This window comes from Festucalex cinctus, chromosome 1, assembly GCF_051991245.1.
Source record: "Festucalex cinctus isolate MCC-2025b chromosome 1, RoL_Fcin_1.0, whole genome shotgun sequence".
Taxonomy (NCBI): Eukaryota; Metazoa; Chordata; class Actinopteri; order Syngnathiformes; family Syngnathidae; genus Festucalex; species Festucalex cinctus.
In genome coordinates this window covers 66,126,020-66,151,266 of record NC_135411.1, presented here as the reverse complement: position 1 = coordinate 66,151,266, position 25,247 = coordinate 66,126,020, and the positions used below count along the sequence as shown (strand labels likewise).

Below are 25,247 nucleotides of genomic sequence, written 5' to 3'. Positions count from 1 at the left end.
GATTCATAAAAGAATCGAGATTCTCATTTATTAATTGAATCGAATCGATATTAAAATCCAAAAATCTATTTTATTTAAATTAGAAATGAAGAAGGGGGAAAGGCAGTTGTAGCCCACATGCCGTTTTTGTGGGAAAAGGCACTTACAATACAAAATTAATAAATGTTTAAAAAAAAAAAAAAAAAAAAAAAAAGACTCTTTCATGTCTCTATTTGTCATTTTGTCTTCTAAAGTAGACTGGAGAAGATCATGACAATGTTGTATATATCTGTAAATTGAAGCAGAAATCATTTGTCAATCAAATAATTGTGAATCGAAAATCGTTTGAATCGAGAATCGCAAATCGATTCTGAATTGAATCGTAGACCCAAAAATCGTAATCGGATCGAATCGTGAGATAGTCAAAGATTCCCAGCCCTACTGTTTAGATGGTGAAAAGTATTTGTCGTGCTTCCACCCCTCGCTTGCCCTTGTCTATCGCTCTCCTCTCAGTGTGGCGAGTGTAGTGAAGCTTGTTGCTAGACTTTCTTGCTCACCGCTGCTCGCTGGCTCAGGGGCTCGCCATACGGGAGGCAACGTCGCTCGCTCTCCATTCATTTCCTATGGAAGCAAGGCGACAAGGCGAAAATCGCCTCCCCTCCTCCCCCTCAGCGATACGCGACGTTCGTGCGTGTGAAAAATCGCACGTACACGTAGACGTGCACGTGTAGGTCCGCGACGCGATACTAGAAAGTTGAAACGTCGCGACAGCACGGTTCTGTTCTACGTGCTCAGTTTGATTTGGGTGCTTGTTGATCTTGAAATGAATAAAGGCATTAAAAAAATAAAAAAATAAATAAACCATGTTCATCTTCTGTCGCGTCACAGAGGCTGTCGCCGAGGCTTCAACCAATCAGCGAAGGTTTCATTGATGAGCCAATGAACGCGGGGCATGCTAGACAGTGCGATACGCGGAACATGTCCGCTGCTGAATCCACGGTGAAGACCCGGAGCACGTCCGCAACCGGATCTGCGGGGAGGACCCTGAGCGCCTCCGGTCGTCAGTGCCTGATGGCGGCGGGGCTGCCTGTCAGTGAAGTGCAGCGCACAGCGGGGAAGCATGCAACGCATCTAATGTATATACTTTCTGCCACACGAAATGCTCACTTTGCACAAACGGCAAGTCTCCGCTTTACACATTAAAGATGACAATAACTTATTATAATCTACTTCCAAATACCTTGGCGCTGTTTCCTTGTTTAGCCCCGCCGCTTGATGGCATTATTCAAATAGTGTCACTGTAGCAAAGTGACGCGATAACGCATGCTAAGCTGTGTGGAAAAATGAAGTCTCACTCTGTGCCACCACACAACTCCAGATCGAATAAAAAGTTAGGGTGTATTCAGACCAGAAAAGTGCTTTAGTCCGCTTGTTTGGTCCGGACCAAAAGCGGACTTTATTTTTTTTTGGGGCAATCATGTTGACTCGCGTGACGATCTGTGCTCCCATTGGACAAAAATGACGAGGGCTGAACGCATAACGAAACCAGGAAATAGAGGACAACAGGAAATTCCGACGTGCTGCATTATTGCTCTGTATATGTGTGGCGTTATTTAGATGCAAGGTGTTAGCAAGCGTCAATGGAAGCCTATTCAACGGAGTTTCCGCGACGCTGTTTCTAATTTTGGGACAGCGTCATCGATTGTTTGCTATAACCGGAGGAGCCGTTGCGCTTCGTGTGCCCCGCCCCCACCACAACATGATGACAGCAGCTAAACTGAAAAGCATGATTATGAATTAATTTAGCGTAATATTCACTGCCGGGCAATATTTCCCCCCGCAATGCTTTGCTACGGTGGCTTCTTAAGCCCCAAAAGGCACATATATCCTACACTTGGAGCGGGTCAGCCATGATTTGTATTCAGACTGCGAAGTGAACTGCACCAAGTGCGTTTGGAAGCGAACCGAGACCACCGCGCCAGGATTCGTTTGTGTGTATTCAGACCTGCACAAAAGGTCCGCACCAGCGTGGGAAACAAACTCTGGTCCGTTTAAAGCGGACCAAGCAGTGCAGGTCTGAATACACCCTTATATAAAAAAATAACCTCGTATTTATCAGAGTCCTGATAGGGAGACAACGTCCAATTCCGATTGAGTCAGCAATCACGTAATCGGGCACTATTTCCAATCACGTGGTTGGATCGCGACAGTCCTAAAGTCATACTCTCAGACTACAAGGCTTCAGGCAATATTTTGTGCAAGTGTTCTTATATTTCAGGATCTCCATGTATATTGCACCCCTCTATGGATCTATTTTTGCTGTACTCTAAATTTCTACTTAAATTTACTGTATAAAAATAAAATTAGGCATAAGTCTGTTGGGTGACTAGAAAAAATAGATTGCATTTGCAAAGTGGACATTATGGATTGTAACAGTGCAGTATCTCATTTTGACAGTGGAACTGGGAACAACAACTGTGACATGGAGAGTAATAACTCTGTAGTGAAAAAGGGCCATTACTGTTCATGTAGGTGTGACACCATTGTAAGAATATGAGGAATTAAATCAATGTTAAATTGTCAAGTAACCAACAATACAACTAAGAAAGGCAGTTTTATGACTAATGGCATCACAAAAATAGTTTAAGCAAAGTCCTTGCCTCACCACTCTGAGATAATTTCCCAAAGGGACTAATGTTACTAGAGACTCTTGCACCACTGTAAGCGGGCACGATGGCGGCAAGCAGGGATGAAATCATGCGGAAAAGATAGATAATGTCAAAAGTTTGGATCATGTTACAGAAGATAAAGTACAATTTTTGTACTGCAAATCACAACTAACGTAGCATAGCAGCATACCTATGATCACAATCGCAAGGTATCAGTGTTAGCCATTAAGAATGTATTGTAATGCCCGACAACTGGTCAGGTGACATTGCTGCTGGTACATGTTCAATCAACAGTAACAAACATGTACAGTGGTACCTCTACTTAAGAATGTCCCTTCATACGAAAGTTTCAAGTTACGAAACTCCTCAACAGGAAAATATTGCCTCTAGTTACGCAAGAAGTTTCAGGATACGAAAGGTAAAACTACAGTATGGGTCGCTACTTGCAGCTTCCAAAGTTTACTGAACACAGCATACTTACAGCTGCTCTGCCATTGGCTATTGCTGACATCTTGCTGGCATCCCATTGGCTAAGAGTATTTGACCATAGATATAAAATAGAATGTGTCTACCTGGCATCCCATTGGCTAAGAGTATTTAACCATATGAAATAGAATGTGTCTATGTCGAGAATGTGTCTATGTAGTAGGGGTGTGAATTGCCTAGTACCTGACGATTCGATTCGTATCACGATTCACAGGTCACGATTCGATTCGATACCGATTAATCCCGATACGAATTTATAAGTCGATTGTTGCGATTTTTTTTCATTCAAATTTAGAAAATACTAATCAGTAAGGTTGTAGAGTGTAAGATTTATATGAAAATGTATTATTTATTTATCTGAAATTTCAGTCTTATAGAGGTTGTAATCTGTTTCATGTTTGAACAGCATTAAAATAAAATAATAAGGCTTAATGTTCCGTTCATATAACATTCTTCCATGCTCAAGGTGCGAATCCTAACCCGAAGTCAGACGTTTTGTTGAATATTTTTCCATTAAAAATGGAAGATTAGGGCAAGGTTTGTGACGTCTTCACGTGACCCGCACTGTTGTGGTTTCGTTGCTCACTGTGGCTATGCGGCCCTTTTCCACATTGTGACTTTGAGCCCAGTTTTCACTCCGTAGTTTCACAAACCGACCGGCGTCACTATGCATGTGACACACTTTTTACAAGCAGAAGTCAGGCCAGCTGGGAGGCGCGTGAGCATGGCTCGTGAGTAGACGTGTTTCCTACGGCTCCCGCAGAAAATTTTTGGATTAACACATTTTGGACCTTGTAATCGATGGAACTTTTTTTTTGGAAAGACAGTTTTTGTGAACTAATTGCCTCACGAGTGGACAAATGCCCCCTAAATCGTCTAAACAGCAGAGTGGGAGACACAACTCGGACTCCCTAGGTAACGTTAGCAAGGAAGCTAATACAAATGCTAACAATATGGAAGCACTAGCTAACGCAGTTTCTGCCGTGCAATCATCTATCGATTCGTTTCGGGAGGAGAACCGGGCCTCGATTGCCTCTTTGCATTCGATTTTGAATGTCTATGGCCAGCGAATTACGGATGTGGAGGACGGTATGAAGGAGTTCGACATGAGGCTTGGCAACGTGGAAACTTCTCATGCTTTACTGGCGAAAGAAAATGATGCGCTGAAGGAGAAGATGGCGTACCTGGAAAATTACACCAGGCGGCAAAACATACGCATTGTGGGAATACCGGAAAATGTGGAGGGCCCGCGACCATCGGAATTTATTTCCAAGCTTATCAGTGATGTGCTTGGGGAAGATAACTTCGAGAAACCACTTTCGGTGGATCGCGCCCACAGAAGCCTGGCACCCAAACCGAAGGATGGCGATAGCAGACCACGGCCGTTCATCGTTCGACTTCATCATTTTCAAAGTAAAGAGTTGACCCTTCGCCTCGCCAGACAAGCGGGCCCTCTCTTCTACAAAGGATCAAGAATTCATATTTTTCCTGACTACAGCCCGGATGTCAACAAACGGCGTGCAGCCTTCTCCGAATCTTAAAGGAAGCTCCATGCCGCAAAGATCCAGTTTGCCCTCTACTTCCCAGCAACTCTGCAATTTACACACAACGGAAGACGAATGAGGTTCACCGATCATGTGGCGGCGCTGACTTACGTCAATGAAAACGTGACTTTGAGCTCCACTTCACAAGCTGCTGATGGTGATTGAGGTAAAGCCACTGACTGTGTTGAAACACGAATAACTGATTGAAAGGACGGTATTATCGTTTGAAGTTTCACGTACTAATTTCATAATTTTTATTTTATTTGTTGAAATATATATTTTCTTTTTACATTTTACATTGTGGGTGTGGCAGGGATTTTTTTTTTTCTTTTTTAATTTATGTCGATTTGAGTACACCACATGTGCAGCTACAATTATATGATCCCTAAATATTTAATTTTATTGTTGATATTATATTTTGTTTTTTGTGTTTTTGTTTTTTTAGTTTCTTCAGGAGTACCGCCTTTCTTGTTATGCTGACTTTCCATAACTTGTAGATAATATTTAGTTTTGACAGAGTTAACGTTTCTCTCTCTCTCTCTCTCTCTTTTATTTATTAGGGCCCGAGCAGCGACCGCTGCGAGGTCCCTCTTGTTTTTGTAAGAATTATTATTAGGGCCCGAGCAGCGACCGCTGCGAGGTCCCTATTGTTTTTGTAAAAATTATTATTATTATTATTATTATTATTATTATTATTAGGGCCCGAGCAGCGACCGCTGCGAGGTCCCTATTGTTTTTGTAAAAATTATTATTATTATTATTAGGGCCCGAGCAGCGACCGCTGCGAGGTCCCTATTGTTTTTGTAAAAATTATTATTATTATTATTATTCTTCTTCTTTATTCTCCGCAAACGATCGCGATTTTGGGTACCTAAACATTCACGAAAACTCACCGAACTTTGCAGACTCCTCAGGCCCGGCGAAAAATTTGATATTATTAAGTCGTCATAACAATGCGACTCGATAGCGCCCCCTAGCGTAGAAAAATAAAAACCAAGCCCGGCACGTTTGAGCTAGAGCAAGAAAAATTGGCAGGCACGTGTAGCACCCCGAGACGCACAAAAAAGTCTATTGGGACCATGTAGCTAAAATGTACAGGAAGTGAGCTATGAATTTTTTTATGTCCAATTTTGGTATATTTTGGCACATTCACTGTGGTCATGCTTTTTCCCCCTTTGCAAACATTTTTCATCCAATTGACTTCAAACTTGGCATTTATCATCTCAAGACCTGAGAGAACAACTGGGCAAAACATCTTGCTTTTTTGAAATACTATATGACGGGGGCGGGGCATCAAATATTGCCTTTAAAATTTCATTTGTCCAGAAAGAGCAAATGCTTAATAACTCCCATGTTCAAGCTCCAAAAAATCTCAAACTTCTCAGGCAACGTAATAGTCACGGCCTGAAAACATCTATATGATAAAATTCAGTTATACATATAGCGCCACCTAGTGGTAACAATAAATGTCATACTTTACGTTTTTAGCTACTGTGCTGAGCTCGTTGAAGGGATCCATTTGAAAATTGGTCAGAAAAGCCTTAAGATGTTGATCATGCCCCACACCGAATATTGTAACTTTTCGCCAAAGGGCGTGGCCGCTACGGTGACGCAAAGTCTGAAGATCTTTCGTGAAAATAAAAGCTGCATTAACTTGACCGAGATGATCCTATCTTCTCAAAATTTCACACATTTGATGAGAGTCCAGCCCTAAAGACATCTACTGACTTATATTTCATCTAACTGATAGCGCCACCTAGTGGCAATTTTTTTTATTACGAATTTTCTTCTACGTTTTTCTCCAAACACGTTAACTGGACCTACCTCATATTTGCTCAGATGAGGGTTTCGGCCTTCATGATGTCACAACACGAAGTTTGTGAGTTTTCGCGAATTGCTGTGGGTGTGGCTAAGCGCTGTTCGCCAAGAAAACAACGCCAGTTTTGAGGGTCTAAACATGCACAGAAACTCCTGAAACTTGGCACACACATCTGGCCTGGTAAAATGAGCAATATTTTATTGTTGATTGTGCTATTTTTACAAAAATGACTCAATAGCGCCCCCTCGAAATTTTTAACGAAGCAGCCCCGGTTGTACGTTTAAGCAAGAACGACGAATATTTTTAGGTGTATGAGGGAGCCCAAGACCTACAAAAAAGTCTCTTGGACCCTTATGCTAAAATGAACAGGAAGTGAGCTACGAATTTTTGAATGTCCCATTTTTGACAATTTTTGCACATTCACAGGGGGCAGACTTTTGCCCACTTCTCCTACACGTTTCATCTGACTGAGTTAAGACTTGACCTGGACCATGTCAAGACCTGAGCCAACGACAGGGGGGAAAATCTTGACCTTTCGAAATACTATATGATGAAGGCGGGGCATCAAAATTTGTGTTTCGCAATGAAAAAGGATATGCTTGATAACTCCCCGGTACATGCTCCAAAAAATCCCAAACTTGACATGTATGTTTAACGTCAAGGCCTGAAGTTATCTCTATGACAACATTCAGTTATATATGCAGCGCCACCTAGCCCTTGAGGCATGAAAAAAAAATACCCCACATACGGTATTTTGTACAAAAAATGTACACTCATTCTAAGTGTGATAACGAAGTCATTTATGAATATTCTTTTAGTTTCCACCACTCAAAATGTTCACTGGCATCAGACTTATCCAAACATATATATATTTTTATTTATTTTTGATAGCCTCTATGGACATTAAAAGCAATATCGTGAATGAAGGATATGCTTAATAACTCCACGGTACATGCTCCAAAAAAAATCCCACACTTGACATGTATGCTTATAATCAAGGCCTGAAGGTATCTCTATGACAACATTCAGTTATAAATACAGCGCCACCTAGCCGTTGAGGCTTATATAAAAAAAAATTAAAAAATACCCCACATACGGTATTTTGTACAAAAAATGTACACTCATTCTAAGTGTGATAACTAAGTCATTTATGAATATTCTTTTAGTTTCCACCACTCAAATTGTTCACTGGCTTCACACCGATCCAAACGTATGTACGTTTCCATTTTGTTTTATTCATTTTTGATTGCCCCTTTGGACAATAAAAGTAAACATTGTGCAATGAGTACAACGAGCGATGATGTGTATATACACTTTTACAAAAAAATACCAATCAGGGCAACTCATTGCCTAAAAATAAATAAGGACGCTGATTTTTGCAGGTCTTAACAATCACCAAAATCCGTTGAGCTTGACAGACACTGGCAAAAAAAATATTCTACATGTAAACGTTTATTATGCCATTTTCAAAGAAATTTTGCTTCCAATATGCCAGTACCCCAACGTGCCAGTACCCCAACGTGCAAGTACCCCAACGTGCAAGGACCCCAACGTGGCCCGGGCTGCGAGGGCCCTTTATAGCTGCTCGCAGCTCTAGTTATTCTTCTTCTTCTTCTTCTTCTTCTTCTTCTTCTTTATTCTCCGCAAACGATCGCATTTTTGAGGGCCTAAACATTTACGAAAACTCACCAAACTTTGCAGTCTCTTCGGGCCCGGCGAAAAATTTGATATTATGTAGTTGTCATAACAACGCGACTCTATAGCGCCACCTAGCGTAGAAAAATAAAAACCAATCCCGGCCCGTTTGAGCTAGAGCTACGAAAATTGGCAGGCACGTGTAGCACTCCGAGACGCACAAAAAAGTCAATGGAAGCCATTTCCTAAAATGTACAGGAAGTGAGCTATGAATTTTTTAATGTCCAATTTTGGCCTATTTTGGCACATTCACTGTGGTCATGCTTTTCCCCCCTATGCAAACATTTTTCATCCCATTGACTTCAAACTTGGCATTTATCATCTCAAGACCTAAGAGAACAGCTGGGCAAAAAGTCTTGCCTTTTTGAAATACTATATGACGGGGGCGGGGCATCAAATATTGCCTTTAAAATTTCATTTGTCCAGAAAGAGCAAATGCTGAATAACTCCCATGTACAAGCTCCAAAAAATCTCAAACTTCTCAGGCAACGTAATAGTCACGGCCTGAAAGCATCTATATGATAAAATTCAGTTATACATATAGCGCCACCTAGTGGTAACAATAAATGTCATACTTTACGTTTTTAGCTACTGTGCCGAGCTCGTTGAAGGGATCCAGTTGAAAATTGGTCAGAAAAGCCTTAAGATGTTGATCATGCCCCACACCGAATATTGTAACTTTTCGCCAAAGGGCGTGGCCGCTACGGCGACGCAAAGTCCGAAAATTTTTCGTGACAATAAAAGCTGCATGAACTTGACCGAGATGATCCTATCTTCTCAAAATTTCACACATTTGATGAGAGTCCAGCCCTTAAGACATCTACGAACTTATATTTCATCTTACTGATAGCGCCACCTAGTGGCAATTTTTTTTCTTACGAATTTTCTTGTACATTTTTCTCCAAACACGTTAACTGGACCAACCTCATATTTGCTCAGATGAGGGTTTCGGCCTTCATGATGTCACAACACGAAGTTTGTGAGTTTTCGCGAATCGCTGTGGGCGTGGCTAAGCACTGTTCGCCAAGAAAACAACGCTAGTTTTGATGGTCTAAACATGCGCAGAAACTCATGAAACTTGGCACACACATCTGGCCTGGCAAAATGAGCAATATTTTATCATGTATTGTCCTATTTTTACAAAAATGACTCAATAGCGCCCCCTAGAAATTTTTAACGAAGCAGCCCCGATTCTACGTTTAAGCAAGATCTACGAAAATTTTTACGTGTATGAGGGAGCCAAAAACCTACAAAAAAGTCTCTTGGACCCATATGCTAAAATGAACAGGAAGTGAGGTACGAATTTTTGAATGTCCCATTTTTTACGATTTTTGCACATTTTCAGGGGGCATACTTTTGCCCACTTCTCCTACATGTTTTATCTGACTGACTTATGACTTGACCTGGACCATGCCAAGACCTGAGCCAACAACAGACGGAAAAATCTTGACTTTTGGAAATACTATATGATGAGCGCGGGGCATCAAAATTTGTGTTTCGCACTGAAAAAGGATATGCTTAATAACTCCCCGATACATGCTCCAAAAAATCCCAAACTTGACATGTATGTTTATCGTCAAGGCCTGAAGGTATCTCTATGACAACATTCAGTTATATATGCAGCGCCACCTCGCCCTTGAGGCAAAACAAAAAAATACCCCACATACGGTATTTTGTACAAAAAATGTAAACTCATTCTAAGTGTGATAACTAAGTCATTTATGAATATTCTTTTACTTTCCACCACTCAAAATGTTCACTGGCATTAGACTTATCCAAACATGTACTTTTTTATTTATTTTTGATAGCCTCTAATGGACATTAAAAGCAATATCGTGAATGAAGGATATGCTTAATAACTCCACGGTACATGCTCCAAAAAAATCCCACACTTGACATGTATGTTTAGAGTCAAGGCTTGAAGGTATCCCTATGACAACATTCCATTATATATACAGCGCCACCTAGCCCTAGAGGCATAAAAAAAAAATACACCAACTTAACGGTATTTTTACAAAAAAAAAAAAAATCCACATGTCAAGGTTTATCATGCCATTTTCAAAGAAATTCTGCTTCCAATGTGCCGTACCTAAACTTGCCAGTACCCCAACGTGCCAGTACCCCAACGTGCAAGTACCCCAACGTGCAAGTACCCCAACGTGGCCCGGGCTGCGAGGGCCCTTTATAGCTGCTCGCAGCTCTAGTCTATTATTGTTTTTGGTGGGGTCCATCAATGGTTGACAAATATTTCTGCGGGTAGCATGCAAATGCAAGTTTGCAGCAGTTTAAAGTTGTATGGGGGGGTAGGCCGGTTTGAGCCTTGTTTGTATGTTTTGGATGGTAATGTGTGTGTAGTTTTGTTTGTTTTATGTATATTTTGTGCACTTTACTGGTTTGTTTATCATCTTTTGGAGGCAGATACTGATACTCTTGAATTGAATGGTTCCAATGGCACAGGGTAGCGCACACGTATTCCCAGGTAATGATGTTGTGAAAATTGTAAGCTGGAATGTTAAGGGCCTGAATGGGGCAATCAAAAGGAAAAGAGTTCTCTCACATTTGCAATATCTCAAGGTTGGCATCGCCTTTCTACAGGAATCTCATCTTTTAAATCGAGACCAGTCAAAAATTAACAAAGAATGGGTAGGGCAAATGTTTCACTCCCAATTTAATTGTAAAGGTAGAGGTGTAGCAATACTTATTCATAAAAAAATTCCCTTTGTTGTATCACAAACTATTTTAGATCCAAACGGTAGATATGTGATGATCGTGGGTGAGTTGTTTCAACTTCGCCTCGTGTTAGTAAATGTTTACGGCCCAAACTTTGATGATGACAATTTCTTTAAAAAGATGCTGAACTCCATCCCAAATTTAGATAGCCATCACTTAATTATGGGCGGGGATTATAATTTGGTAATGGACTCCACTTTGGACCGTTCTGCTCAATCGGTAATTAGACCATCTAAATCTGTACAAGTACTTAAATCATTCATAGATATGTATAAATTTATAGACCCGTGGAGATTTAAGCATCCCACTGAAAGGGAGTACTCATTTTATTCTAATGTACATAAGTCTTTTTCCAGGATAGATTTTTTTTTTATTGGATCCTCATTTGCTTAATCTTATTACAGATTGTAAATATGATCCAATCATTATTTCTGATCATGCCCCAATGAGTATTAGAATTACTCTTCCGATCCAGCGGACAAAACGGACTTGGCAGCTTGATACACTCCTCTTGGCAGATTCAGACTTTGTACAGTTTGTTACAGAACAGATAGATTTTTTTTTTACAGGTGAACAAAACTGATGATATCTCAGCCTCAACTCTTTGGGAGATGCTTAAAGTTTATCTCAGGGGGCAGATTATTTCTTGGTCTGCTTATAAAAGGAAAACGAAATATGATCAATTTGAAAAACTGTCTACTGAAATTAAAGCATTGGACGGACTTATAGCTAGTTCTCCGACCCCAGATTTGATTAAGAAATGAGTTGGCATGCAAACTGAAATTGATCTCTTAACCACTGCTCAAGCGGAGAGACTTATACTTAAATCCCGTTGCAGTCTTTATGAAGAAGGGGATAAAACGTCCAAGTTATTGGCCAGTTACCTTCGCCAAAAAGCTGCTTCTCGTAATATTTCACAAATTATACTATCTGATGGCTCCTTAACAGAAGACCATCAGGATATCAATAATTGCTTTAAAATGTTTTACTCAAAATTATATACTTCAGACTCTGTATCGGATTACGAGCAGTTTGATCTTTTTTTTTCCAATCTGAATATTCCAAAAATTGACTCAGATTCTAAAAAGAGACTTGAGGAAAATTTGACGCTGACGGAAGTTAATACCGCTATAATGTCCCTTCAAAGTGGGAAATGTCCTGGCCCAGATGGGTTTTCGACAGATTTCTACAAGAAATTTAAGGATAAACTGGCCCCACTTCTTCTATTGGTTTATGAAGAAGCATGGGAAAATAATATTCTTCCACCTACTTTTCGTCAGGCAGCTATTACACTGCTATTAAAGAAAGGTAAAGATCCTCGTGAATGCTCCTCATACAGACCTATTAATTTGACTAATTGTGATGGTAAAGTGCTATCAAAGATTATAGCACTCAGGCTTGAGACGATTCTTCCTCACATTATCTCAGAGGATCAATCTGGATTTATTCAGGGCAGACAATCTTATTTTAATTTGAGACGATTATTCAATATTATCTATACTGACTCTGATACTTCAGTTTCAGAAGCAGTTATATCTCTCGATGCAGAAAAGGCATTCGATCGGGTCGAATGGAAGTATCTTTTTTTATACACTTGGTAGATTTGGTTTTGGTCCTAATTTCATTCAATATATTAATCTTATTTACACAGATCCTACTGCCTCAGTTTATACCAATGGTATATCTTCTGAATATTTTCCTCTGTACAGAGGGACAAAACAAGGGGATCCAGTGAGTCCATTGCTTTTTGTTCTAGCTATAGAGCCACTTGCTATAGCTCTTCGGAGCAGTAATATTATACAAGGTATATCACGTGGGGGTCTGACTCATACAGTATCTCTCTACGCAGATGACCTCCTGCTCTATATCACTGATCCTGTGTCATCTATCCCTGAAATTCTCAAGATCTTGCAAAAATTTGGAAATATATCTGGGTATAGACTAAATTTGAATAAGAGTGAGTACTTCCCTATTATTGGTAACGCTGGAGAATATCCTAATCTCCCATTTAAGTTGTCTTCCTCATCCTTTACATACTTGGGTGTAGAAGTCACCAAATCTCATTATAATCTGTTTAAAACAAATTTCATCCCTTTGCTTGAGCAGTGCAAACAGGATATTAAAAGATGGTCTATATTGCCGCTCTCCCTGATTGGCAGGGCAAATTCTGTAAAGATGAATATTGTCCCGAAGTTTTTGTACTTGTTTCAGGCACTGCCTGTATTCATACCACAATCTTTTTTCAAGAGCCTGAATCAAATTATTTCCTCTTTTATATGGGACAATAAACCAGTTCGCATACGAAAGGAATTTATGGAAAGACCTAAAGATGTAGGGGGGCTTTCTCTTCCAAATTTGCGTACATATTATTGGGCTGCAAACTTTAATGCCATATCCCTATGGTTAAAAGTTTGGGACAATAAAATTCCTGCGTGGCTCCAGATTGAAAAGTCCACTTGTGGCCGATATTCACTCCCTGCTTTACTATGTGCCTCATTGCCTTCACTGGTTAGCAGTATTAAAGATAATGTAATTGTAACACAATCGTTACGTATTTTGACCCAGTTCAAAAAATATTTGGGTATTCAGAATGTCTCTATTTATTCCCCACTTATACACAACCATCTTTTTCAGCCATCTTTTTTGGACAAGGGTTTCAAAACCTGGTATAGCAATGGTATTCATTGTATTAAGGATCTATATATTGGTGGTACGTTTGCCAGCTTTCAGCAGCTATCGCAAAAATTTGGCCTGACCAATAATCAATTTTTTCGTTATTTGCAGATTAGAGACTTCGCCCGCAATAAGATTGCTAATTTTCCTGATCTCCCTCCCTCGTCCTGTTTGGATTCTCTATTAGGTGTTAATAGTCGGACTAAAGGTAGAATATCATTTATTTATTCTCAAATTATGGAATGTTGTGATCAATCCATTTCGCATATTCGAGAACAATGGGAAGCTGATTTAGGTGCTCAGATGTCCGATGAGGAATGGGGTAAGGCACTTAAGAGAGTCCACTCCTCTTCTATATGCTCTAGACATGCCTTGATACAATTTAAAGTGCTGCATAGATTACATTTCTCGAGGGCTCGGCTGGCTAGAATATTCCCAAATATAAATCCTTTATGTGAAAGATGTAAACGATTTACTGCTACTTCGTATCATATGTTCTGGTCATGCCCAAAGCTTGTTCCATTTTGGTCTTTCTTTTTTGAAGTACTCTCTAAAGCTTATGCTTGTCATATTTCACCATCTCCATTGGTTGCTGTTTTTGGTTTTATTTCTGACACAACGGGATCTGATCCCCCTGTTTACTTACAGAGGGTCACTGCCTTTTGTTCTCTATTAGCCAGACGTTTGATTTTATTCAAATGGAAGGATGCCAATCCTCCCTCGAATCACCACTGGATAAGGGACGTTATGCAGAATCTTAAATTGGAAAAGATTAGATGTACCCTCAACGGATCCATCAACAAATTCCACGAAACCTGGGACTCTTTAATAACATATGTGAATAATTTACCTGGTCTGGAACTATAAATCTTGAATTGCATCATCTGTCTTTGTATTACGTCTAAAACAGCTATAAAGTGTATTTTTTGTGTGTGTGTGTGTGTGTGTGTGTGGGGGGGGGGGGGGGTCTTTTCTATTATGTAAGTCCAATATGGAACCTGATCTGTTTTTGTTGGGGTTGTTCATATTTGTTACTTGGTGGATAAGATTGTTTTATGTGATAATGGAAAATTACAAATAAAGTGTTAAAAAAATAAAAAAATAAAAAAATGGAAGATTAAAAATCGATTCACACACACAAAAAAAAAGAAAAAAAAAAGGCAATGATGATAAGACGTTGAATCAGTAAGACTACCGAATGAACAATTCTGAGCTCTTAAAAAAAAAAAAAAAAAAAATCGATTTTTTTTTTTAAATTGAATCGATTCGAGAATCGCGCGATGTAGTATCGCGATATATCGCCGAATCGATTTTTTTTTAACACCCCTACTATGTAGCGTCCTTGTCATTCGCACCTCGGGCCATGAAGTGTTTCGATAGTTTTACGTAAATATTAACTAACAGCCGACAAATTTGTAATGTGATGTAAACATAACTTATGTTTCGACTTTTGGAAGCACACAATTTCTGAGGAATATTAATATTGATTTAATTGGTTTCAATATTTATAATTTAATTTTAAATTTAAATTGAATTCAAAATTAAAAAAATGAGTCAAATGATTATGTGACTGACTGACATGTTGCATGACAATAGTGTTTAACCCGCCTAATGTCTTTGGGGTCACTTTGAGTCCATTCACCCATAGGATCAAATGTGATATGAATGCTCATTGAAACGGCATTTAAGTTTAGCAAAAGGCTATGAGTAGCTTTTTTGCACAAGCTATGTGGCATTTAGGTTATACAAAAGCTATAAGTAGCTTTTTTTGTATAAGCTATGCATGGCATTTAAGTTGAGCAAAAGATATGAGTAGCTTTTTTTGCACAAGTTATGTGGCATTTAGATTTTTTTGCACAAGCTATGCATGTTAAATTTACGTTAAAACTGATTCAGGATCAGTGTACATTATTGTCTGAACATCTGCAGATTTACTTTTGAATAAATCAAACCTTGTTTAAATGTTTGAGGTTTTTTTTTGTTGTTGTTTTTTTTAACTTTTGATTAAAATTCTAATCGTCCAGAATGACAGGGAAAAAAAATCAAAATCTTAATTTTTGGCCATATCGCCCAGCCCTACGATACATATTTTATAGGGGTGCAATGATCGGCCGGCCGGCTGATTTTTCGGCCCTGATTTCCTTAATTTAGGAAAATTGGTGATCGGCTGATCCCTTAACGGAACACAAGACTTATGAACAACTAACCAGCTAATCTGTGAGATGATTAATTTCAACTCTACCCTATAAAAAATGCCAATTTATGTTGAGCAATTATTATTTTATAGCACTTTTTATGAATAATTTTGCGTCAAGTACTGTATCAGGCACTTCGGACAGGACAGTCACGTGATCACCGTGACGTATCACGTGCGTAAAATAGACATTGAATGAAGAACAACAAAGAACTCACGAGGAATTATCGCGTCCCACGGTGGACATCAAAGGTGGAATTTTGCCTTACAACAAAGAAGCACTTCTTCAAAAGCAGTACAGCAATGGAGGACACGCCAAACATTTGTTTCCAACCGAAAGCCGGAAAACTGGCACATCCAGCCGTCGGCGAGTCCAAGTGGACGGTAAACATCCGGGTGTCTTGTATTCTGCTAGACTAAGCTACATGTCGTGTGCTAAGCACGCTTTAGCGCACGTTAAGAATGCCCCCAACATCAACCCTCACACGGAATGACATGAAACCGGATGTGTTGAGGACTTTACTCTGAACAGTATTTGGGATCCAAGACGTCTTTTTCCAGCTCATTGCGTCAGTAAATTCCCATTGAAATGAACAAAGACGTCTTCCGGTTACGCATGGGATACGTCATCACGATCACGTGACCAGGAACATGGCGTCCCACACCGTACATTCGAATTCGGACACTTAATCGGTTAAAAATAAAATTCAGGGAATAAGATACCAAAGATATTTGCACGTTTATTCTTTGTACACAATGCCTAATCCAATACTGGAAAATTATTAATATGTATTGTGTTGCTTTAAGGATAAACCAATCTTTTCCACCATTCTCATCTCCCTCCTCAGGCTGGGATGACTTATAGGATTTTCATTTTTATTTAAAAGAACTACTTCATGTGTAGTTAAAACAACCTATTTGTATTATTACGCCGATTTTGTTCAATGTTTTCCAACAAAACGGGATTAGAACACTGAAGGTACCTGCTAACCTGGCAATAGCCAGATAGATACTGTGCTTTACTCAAGTGAGTTCTCCGCAGTATCCAGCTGGTATCTCCCCACTGTAATTTGCTTGGGAAATGTGGGACATTCTGTACAATACTTTGAGCTGATTGGACATTCTACACGTTTGTTTTACCAATCACGGCCACGGTTGAAAAGTTCGTCTTCGTTCATGTCGAAGGTGGGAAAAGCATGAACATCTTACCAGCTAGAAATGCACGAAGCGCCTCTCGCTGTTCAAAATTCAACAAGGAAACGGTGAGTAATTCTGCAAGAACAGAATTAATTGTAGCATCCATTCGTCCATGTTAGTTTTGTTAGCCCTGGCGTCGGTGCTAGCTTCCTGGTTTCATCACAGTTGCATGTTCCACCCCAAACACAATGTCGCTCTGTGATTGGTGGTTTGGATCGGTGGAAATCAACGGGAGCGGTACAAGATGTATTCTCCGGAGTTTGTGAACTCACAAATACCGTGAGAATTCATATTGCGAGAGCAAGGTTAGGTATATGCTGCTCGTAGTGTTGTCACGACACCAAAATTTTGACTTCCATACTATAACTGCATAAAATAGCTCGATACCGGTAATGAAACGGTACCTCGACAAAAATCTAAAACCTCAGCAAAAGCAGCATTAAAACTAACAAAAGAACTTCAAATTATTATTTTTTTATTGATACAAAACAGTAGGATGTAGTCTTGTTAATTTATGCACATAATGTATATTTTTACTGTATGTGCTTTCACATTGCATGCCATATTGTTGAAGTATTGTATTTGATTGCATTTGATATCATCAGTTTGAAATATTGGTCATACAGTGGCACTCCAATGACTCAATGTAACGTTGCTTGAGTGTGTGTGTGTGTTTCTGCTCTTCATTCCGCTCCCATAATCAATCAAATACGACAAACTGGGAACAAAATCATTCACACTCGGCTTATTTTTTAAGGGAAATGTCACAACCTGTCGCTCTGACAGTCGTCTTAGCTTTTTCTATGTATAACTGTCATTTCCTACTGTGTTGCCTGTTCATTGAACACACCTTGAGCCCACTGCAGGATTGTTGCATTTTCTTCTGCTTCTCCGTGAAAAACATTTGCTCTTATTACAAAATGTTTCCAAAACTGAAAATTGAAAACCACACGTGTGTTCTTCATGTGTTCATTGAACTCATATGTAGCAGTGCTGTCGCGTGTATTCCACTTTGCTCTGCGTGCGCGCTCCTGCGTGTGTTTGCGTGTTTCGGGTGAGGGGACAGTGGGGATTTCCTTTCCCTTTTCCAGCTCACATTCAGCGTTACTGCAGGACACAATGTTCTCGTAGCCAAACATCAGGAATATCTGCACATCGGACACTTCATTAGGTAATAGGTACACAATAAACATCCATCCATTGTTTGAACTGCTTATCCTCGAGGGTCACGGGCATGCTGGAGCCTATCACACCTGTCTTTGGGGCAGTAGGCGCGGTACACCTTGAACTGGTTGCCAACCAATTACAGGACAATAAATATTACACTGTGATAGTGCATAAGCCAAGGAAACCCTGATACATTTAGCTTTTAGAACCAGCAGATACTTTTTTAATGGTTTTCTGTCGCTTACTGCTACCTACAGGACTGGAGTGGAATACTGTTGCAGTGGTCAGTGTTTAATATTGTTTGGCCAAGATGGGGGTTTGAGCTCCAGTAAGTGCTATTCTCGTCGTGATTGACTAAATGGTGGTCTTGTTTATATTATTATTATTATTATTTTAATTATTGGGTAACTAGCTTCATCAATTGAACATATGTTACATTTTACGAGAGCAGAACAATTGTTAAAGATGAGTCAAGCTTACGAGTATGCAGGACCAAAACTGCCAAAATTAAAAATAAATAAATGATGAGTTAAATGAATGAATAAAAGTGAAAATAAAAACAGATCCATCCATCCATCCATTTTCTTGACCGCTTATTCCTCACAAGGGTCGCTGGCGCCTATCTCAGCTGGCTCTGGGCAGTAGGCGGGGGACACCCTGGACTGGTTGCCAGCCAATCACAGAGACGAACAACCATCCAGGCGCACAAGCACACCTAGGGACAATTCGGAGCACCCAATTAACCTGCCGTGCATGTCTTTGGACTGTGGGATGAGATAAAAACAGATATAAAATATAATTAAAATTTAAATCCAAAAAATATATAAATGGGAATAAAAACAATTATATCTATATATTAGGGCTGGGTATTGCCACCAATCTAACGATGCGATACATATCACGATACAGGGGTCACGATACGATACGTATTGCAATACATATGTATCACAATACTTGATCTTCAAGGTGATACGTATCCCGATATGTTACATTAATTTTCTTGCATTTTATAATGTCACATTAATTTTCTTGCATTTTATAATAACAGTCATATGTATACCTAAAGGATATGTTTGTTATGCTGACTGACAAAAATATTTTTGTTAGCAGCTCTTCTGGTTTACCACCAAGCGGCATACCTGGTCTAAATGTGTACGCACTGCAGAGCAAGGAGCAGTTTTCACAGACACACCGGGAACATTTATTAATAGACATGAGCCGATATGAGCAAAATATCAAAGTATTAAAATTACAGCTCTAAAATGTGCTTATTTGAAATATTTACTTATAAACATGTTAAGTTTATAAGTAAATAAATGTTGATATTCTTCCTCTGCTTTAATTTTTCTTAGCAAGACACAGTGTCCAATCACTGGTGAGCTATTTTTGCATTAATTAAAGGCAATTAACTTCAAAGACGCTGCTGGTTTTTATTTTTTTAGGTACAATGCAAGCTGCCTATTTAAAGTTAACGAGCAAAATCGATTCTGATGCCTGCGTATCGATACGTGTATTGTAATTAGGCCCGCAACAATATATTGCCGTATCGATTTTTTGAGCACACCCCTACTATATATATATATATATATATATATATATATATATATATATATATATATATATATATATATCTAACAGATAAACGAAAAAATAAACACAAAAATAAAAAAACGAAATTCAAAAAATGTAAATAAACACAAATGTCGAAATAAATGCAAAAATAAATATATAAATTGAATTAAATAACAATCAATAAATAAAAACGCTCTGCTCTCACATTTGTTTCATGGTGCAGATGCTCTGTCAGGTTGAAATGTAATTAAAATGAGGGGGCGGTCCTAAGCATTGATTGTTTTTGGCTCCGCCGTTGCAAACTGCCTTTCAATGGTTGATTGAGCAGGTCGGCGAACAAGGAAGTCTCTCTGGCTTGTATAGAGACTAGCTCCAGCAATGGATGACTATCTTGTCCACTGTCACCACGACTTGTTGTCGAGCAACTCAAGTCGCAAAAAAAAAAAAAAAAGGCGATGGAATTTTGTACCTAATCCAAATCCAATTTTTGTTTAATGACATGCAAAGTGTTTTCTCCAAAGTCACATAATAGACCAAGCAGATAATTTGCATTGCCATTTCTAAGAACCTTATTTGCGATGACACAGTCGTCTTGTTTCCCTGTTTCAACTGTTCTTATTTCTTTTTCTTTCCCCTTTCCTGAATCTGGCTGACACAGGAACCCCTCCAAGGCTTTCTACCAGGCCTTCCAGTCTGGCAGCAGATTAAGGGACTCAAAGGCCCACAGTGATAGGTACAGTACTATACTGGAATGGACTGACCGGGGTCTGGCAGAATGCCACAATGTGTGTGCAGTGTTCGTTCGGTAGCCCAGAGTTTCGCTGTTCACCACATGCATGAAGTGATTTTGGAAAAGCTTGGCAGTAAGAGTGGAATTGCCCAATAGACTTCTCAATGACATCTTTGTCGCTCTCCAATATTCTCACTTTTCTTCCTCTTGCACTTTCTCTGACACACTGTTGGTGTTGAACAGTGAAAAGTTGATTTCGCCTCAAAGTTGATTGGAAACATTTTAGCCGGAAAATAACCTTAAAGTAGGGTGGGACAAATATTTGATTGGTACATTCTCCCAATGCAAATGTAAATGATTCTGCATCGATTAATACCAACAATGAACAGAACACGGCGCTTAACCAACGTACAACAAAAACTCAGATATTACATTTGCGTTGCGGCACAAACATTACAGGACTGGTCTCAAAATAGAGATATATTCCAAACCTAAACCACTACCTAAAAATGTTACCCTTCAATGTGGGTTGGGGGCTGAACTATCAACAAGCAGTTCAGTGTGTGAGATGAGGTGAAAGTTGTGGCAGGACAACTCGTGGCTGCTTCACCATGACAACCTGCACATAATACCATGATCATCTGACAATTGTAACTTCCCTATTCACCTGACAATTGTTTCCCTCAGAATATTTCAAAATACTTAATTTTTCTTTCAAAACAATTAATTAGAATCACTGTTGGCTTGTTGCAACTCTGAGAAACATTTGTAAGCAACTGTTGCATTGTAACTCATACCACATATTTTCTTCCATTGTGTTGGACAGGGTTCCCGCGGGGTCTAAAAAAAAGAAAGTATTAAAAAAAAAAAAGTCTAAAATTCAGGAACTTACATTTTAGGCCTTAAATGTGTTAAACACATATATTTTCATCCCAGGTCTAAAATTTAATTTACCCAAGTCTTAAATTCTTATATCCGCTCCGTCCATTCCGAGGACTGTATGTAGAAAAACAAATGTGCCTGTTGCATTGTTGTTTCTACTGTCTGCGTGCTGGAAAAATGTCTACACCAAAAGCAAAGGGGTGCATTTGAGGGGCTGCATTTCTATTGTAGTCAATGTAGTTTGGGCGGGCGGGTAGTTCGTAACGGTTAGCATAGCATCTTGTTTGTTGCGTTTGGATCAAGGCAGATAAAAGCCTTCGATCGCTTCAAATAGTTTTAAATTGGGTGGGGATCGCTGTTGTTGATGCCTGTACTGGGCATCGAGTTTGATGATTTGATTCTGTGCAGCACTCTCACCACTCTTAGTCTTGTATTTATCTTTATTCAATTTAACAGGTTTGATTCAAAGTTAGTACAACTTTCAAAGTTCTTCGGCGTGTCTGAAGTAGGGTTGTCAAAGGAACCGATACTTAGGTACCAAGTCGATGCCAAGATTCTGAAAATGTGACAGTACTACCTTTCCTACAGTACCCGAAGTATCGTTGGTACCGAGGCAGCAGATCTGGCCGCGTCATTTGTGTTGTTTTGGGGGTGTAAATGAGCGCTTATCTGGCCACCCACGCAACGTCTAATGACTGTCACGTGACTACCCTGCCGGCTGCCGCTTACAATAGTCAATGCGTGCGGGCTCCAGGTGGAGGAGTGGAACCGTCACTTGCCTTCGGTGCCGGTTGGCGTGGGTTCGCTCCTCCGCCTGGGATACCCATGTGGCTTACATGAAATAAGCTTTTGAGAGTGAATGATTTAAAAAAAAAAAAAAAAAAAAAAAAAAAAAAAAACTGTCAATGCGTGCAACATGGCAGTAGCCCGCACATCTGCGTCGTCTTCAACTGCAGCGGCAGCTGCCCTTCAATTAGTTGAAGAAAAACGCCAAAAGTCTCATATGGAAGTGCTTTGGATTTGAGGTTGATGAGCAGGGATTAATAATCGATCCTATCCTCAAATACCTGTATACAAAAGATGCCGAAACCGTTTCCAGACTAAAGGGGGGGAACACATCCAATTTAGCGAAACATCTAAAACGGGTGGCAAACTGCGGTCTTCGAGGGCCGGAGTCCTGCAGGTTTTATAGATTTCCCTACTCGTAGTGCAGCTGATTCCAATTAACAGGCTCGTTATCAGGCTTCTGCAGAGCTTGCTGATGAGCTGATCATGAATCAGCTGTGTTGAAGAAGGGAAATATCCAAAACCTGTAGGACTGCGGCCCTCGAGGACTGGATCTCGCCACCCCTGATCTAAAACGTTCGACACCCAGACTTGTACAAAGAGTTCAAGGTGAGTGAATTTGAATTCCTGTGTTATCATTGTTCCCATATCTAAACTAATAACGTTAGTATGATGTCCCCCATACTAAATGAGCTGCTTGGCGCAGTAAAGGTAGCGTTATGTTCAGCCTCTTCTGTCAAGAAAAAAAAAAAGTTAAGTAATGTTGCCGGAAAGCTAATTTACTGAATCACCTAAAGTAACATTAAACAACCCCGAAATAATATATCAAACGTTATTCGTCATCTTGTTTGTTGGTGTGTGTTTATACCTGATGGCATCATTTAGGTTTTTTTTATCCATCCATCCATCCATCCATACATACATACATACATCCATCTTCTACCGCTTATCCGAGGTCGGGTCGCGGGGGCAGCAGCTTTAAGAGGGAAACCCAGACTTCCCTCTCCCCAGCCACTTCAACCAGCTCCTCCGGCGGGATCCCAAGGCGTTCCCAGGCCAGCCAAGAGACATAGTCTCTCCAGCGTGTCCTGGGTCGTCCCCGGGGCCTCCCACCGGTGGGACATGCCCGGAACACCTCCCCAGGGAGGCGTCCAGGAGGCATCCGAACCAGAGGCCCGAGCCACCTCAGCTGGCTCCTCAACATGGAGGAGCAGCGGCTCGACTCTGAGTCCCTCCTGGATGATCGAGCTTCTCACCCTATCTCTAAGGGAGAGCCCGGACACCCTGCGGAGGAAACTTATTTCGGCCGCTTGTATCCGGGATCTTGTCCTTTCGGTCACGACGCAAAGCTCGTGACCATAGGTGAGGGTCGGAACGTAGATCGACCGGTAAATCGAGAGCTTTGCCTTTTTTCTTTTTTTTTTTTTTTTTTTCTTTTTTTTTTTTTTTTTTTTAAATAAATTAAAAAAAAAGAGAGCTTTGCCTTTTGGCTCAGCTCTTTCTTCACCACAACGGACCGATACAGAGTCCGCATAACTGCAGACTCTGCACCGATCCGCCTGTCGATCTCTCGCTCCATCCTACCCTCACTCGTGAACAAGACCCCAAGATACTTGAACTCCTCCACTTGGGGCAGGACCTCATCCCCGACCCGGAGAGGACACGCCACCCTTTTCCGACTGAGGACCATGGTCTCGGATTTGGAGGTGCTGATTTTCATCCCAACCGCTTCACACTCGGCTGCGAACCGCTCCAGTGAGAGTTGGAGATCCCGGCTTGATGAAGCCAGCAGCACCACATCATCTGCAAAAAGCAGAGATGCAATGCTGAGGACACCAAACCGGACCCCCTCAACGCCTCGGCTGCGCCTAGAAATTCTGTCCATAAAAGTTATGAACAGAATCGTGACAAAGGGCAGCCTTGGCGGAGTCCAACCCTCACTGGAAACGAATCCGACTTACTGCCGGCAATGCGGACCAAACTCTGGCAACGGTCGTACAAAGAACGAACAGCCCGTATCAGGGGGCCCGGTACGCCGTACTCCCGAAGCACCCCCCACAGGACTCCGCGAGGGACACGGTCTAACGCCTTCTCCAAATCCACAAAACACATGTGGACTGGTTGAGCAAACTCCCACGCACCCTCGAGGATCCTGCTGAGGGTGTAGAGCTGGTCCACTATTCCATGGCCAGGACGAAAACCACACTGCTCCTCCTGAATCCGAGATTCGACTTCCCGACGGACCCTCTTCTCCAATACCCCTGAATAGACCTTACCAGGGAGGCTGAGGAGTCTGATCCCTCTGTAGTTAGAACACACCCTCCGGTCCCCCTTTTTAAGAAGGGGGACCCCAGAGATAGGAGAGCCCAGCGGTTGCTGAGGCAAAACCTCGGACATGGGAGGAGTTCGGTGGGGCCATGGAAAACGACTTCCGGACTGCTTCGAGGAAATTCTGGTCCACCATCCGGCGTCTCAGGAGAGGAAAGCAGTGCACCATTAACACTGTGTATAGTGGAGATGGTGTGGTGCTGACCTCGACTCGGGACGTCGTGAATCGGTGGGGGGAATACTTCGAAGACCTCCTCAATTCCACCGACACGTCTTCCTTTGAGGAAGCAGAGTCTGGGAACTCTTGAGCTGTTTTTTTTTTTAATACTTTTTTATTTTTGAATTTGAATTTGAATGAATGTTTACTCTATTGTTTAATATTTTAATGCACAGTATTTCATTTTAATGTTTTAAAGCCACATGCCAATTGTTTAAGCACACAGTATCGTTGTTTGTTCACTCTAATAAAAGAGTGTATGTTGAAGTACATGGGATTTATTATTTATTTTCTGTTTTTGCCATGGTATCGAAATGGCGTCGAGAATCGTGGAATTTCAATGGTATCGGCATCGACTACTAAATTTCTGGTATCGTGACATCCCTTGTCTGAAGTACGTCACAATGTGGGTGCAACCCAGTGGGCCACCAAGTGTGCAGAGGGAGACACAGCAGTTTGTGTGGAAACCGGTTAAATGGGAGATACTCTTGTATTGAATTTAATTACATGTACTTGCACTTGCCTTGGAAAAAAAACTTGTACAACCACATTTTGAATGTGACTTTTATGGCCACTAGA

At 40.6% G+C, this 25,247-nt stretch overlaps 1 protein-coding gene across 4 annotated transcripts in view; it reads left to right on the top strand.

The window, feature by feature from the left end:
• Positions 1-25,247, top strand: part of LOC144005530 (TSC22 domain family protein 2-like) — a 123,898-nt gene that overhangs the window by 56,412 nt on the left and 42,239 nt on the right. The window contains exons 3-4 of one of the 4 annotated variants that reach the window (XR_013279609.1): positions 868-1,068; positions 20,384-20,458. The exons of 1 other annotated variant lie outside the window; for it this stretch is intronic. Coding sequence is in view for 2 of the 3 variants with exons in the window: in XM_077503774.1 (XP_077359900.1) it covers positions 20,384-20,458 (75 nt within the window). In the remaining variant the exon portion in view is untranslated. Of the gene's footprint in view, positions 1-867; positions 1,209-20,383; positions 20,459-25,247 lie in introns of those variants that run through there. 2 more of the 4 variants (XM_077503774.1, XM_077503797.1) reach the window with 2 other exon arrangements.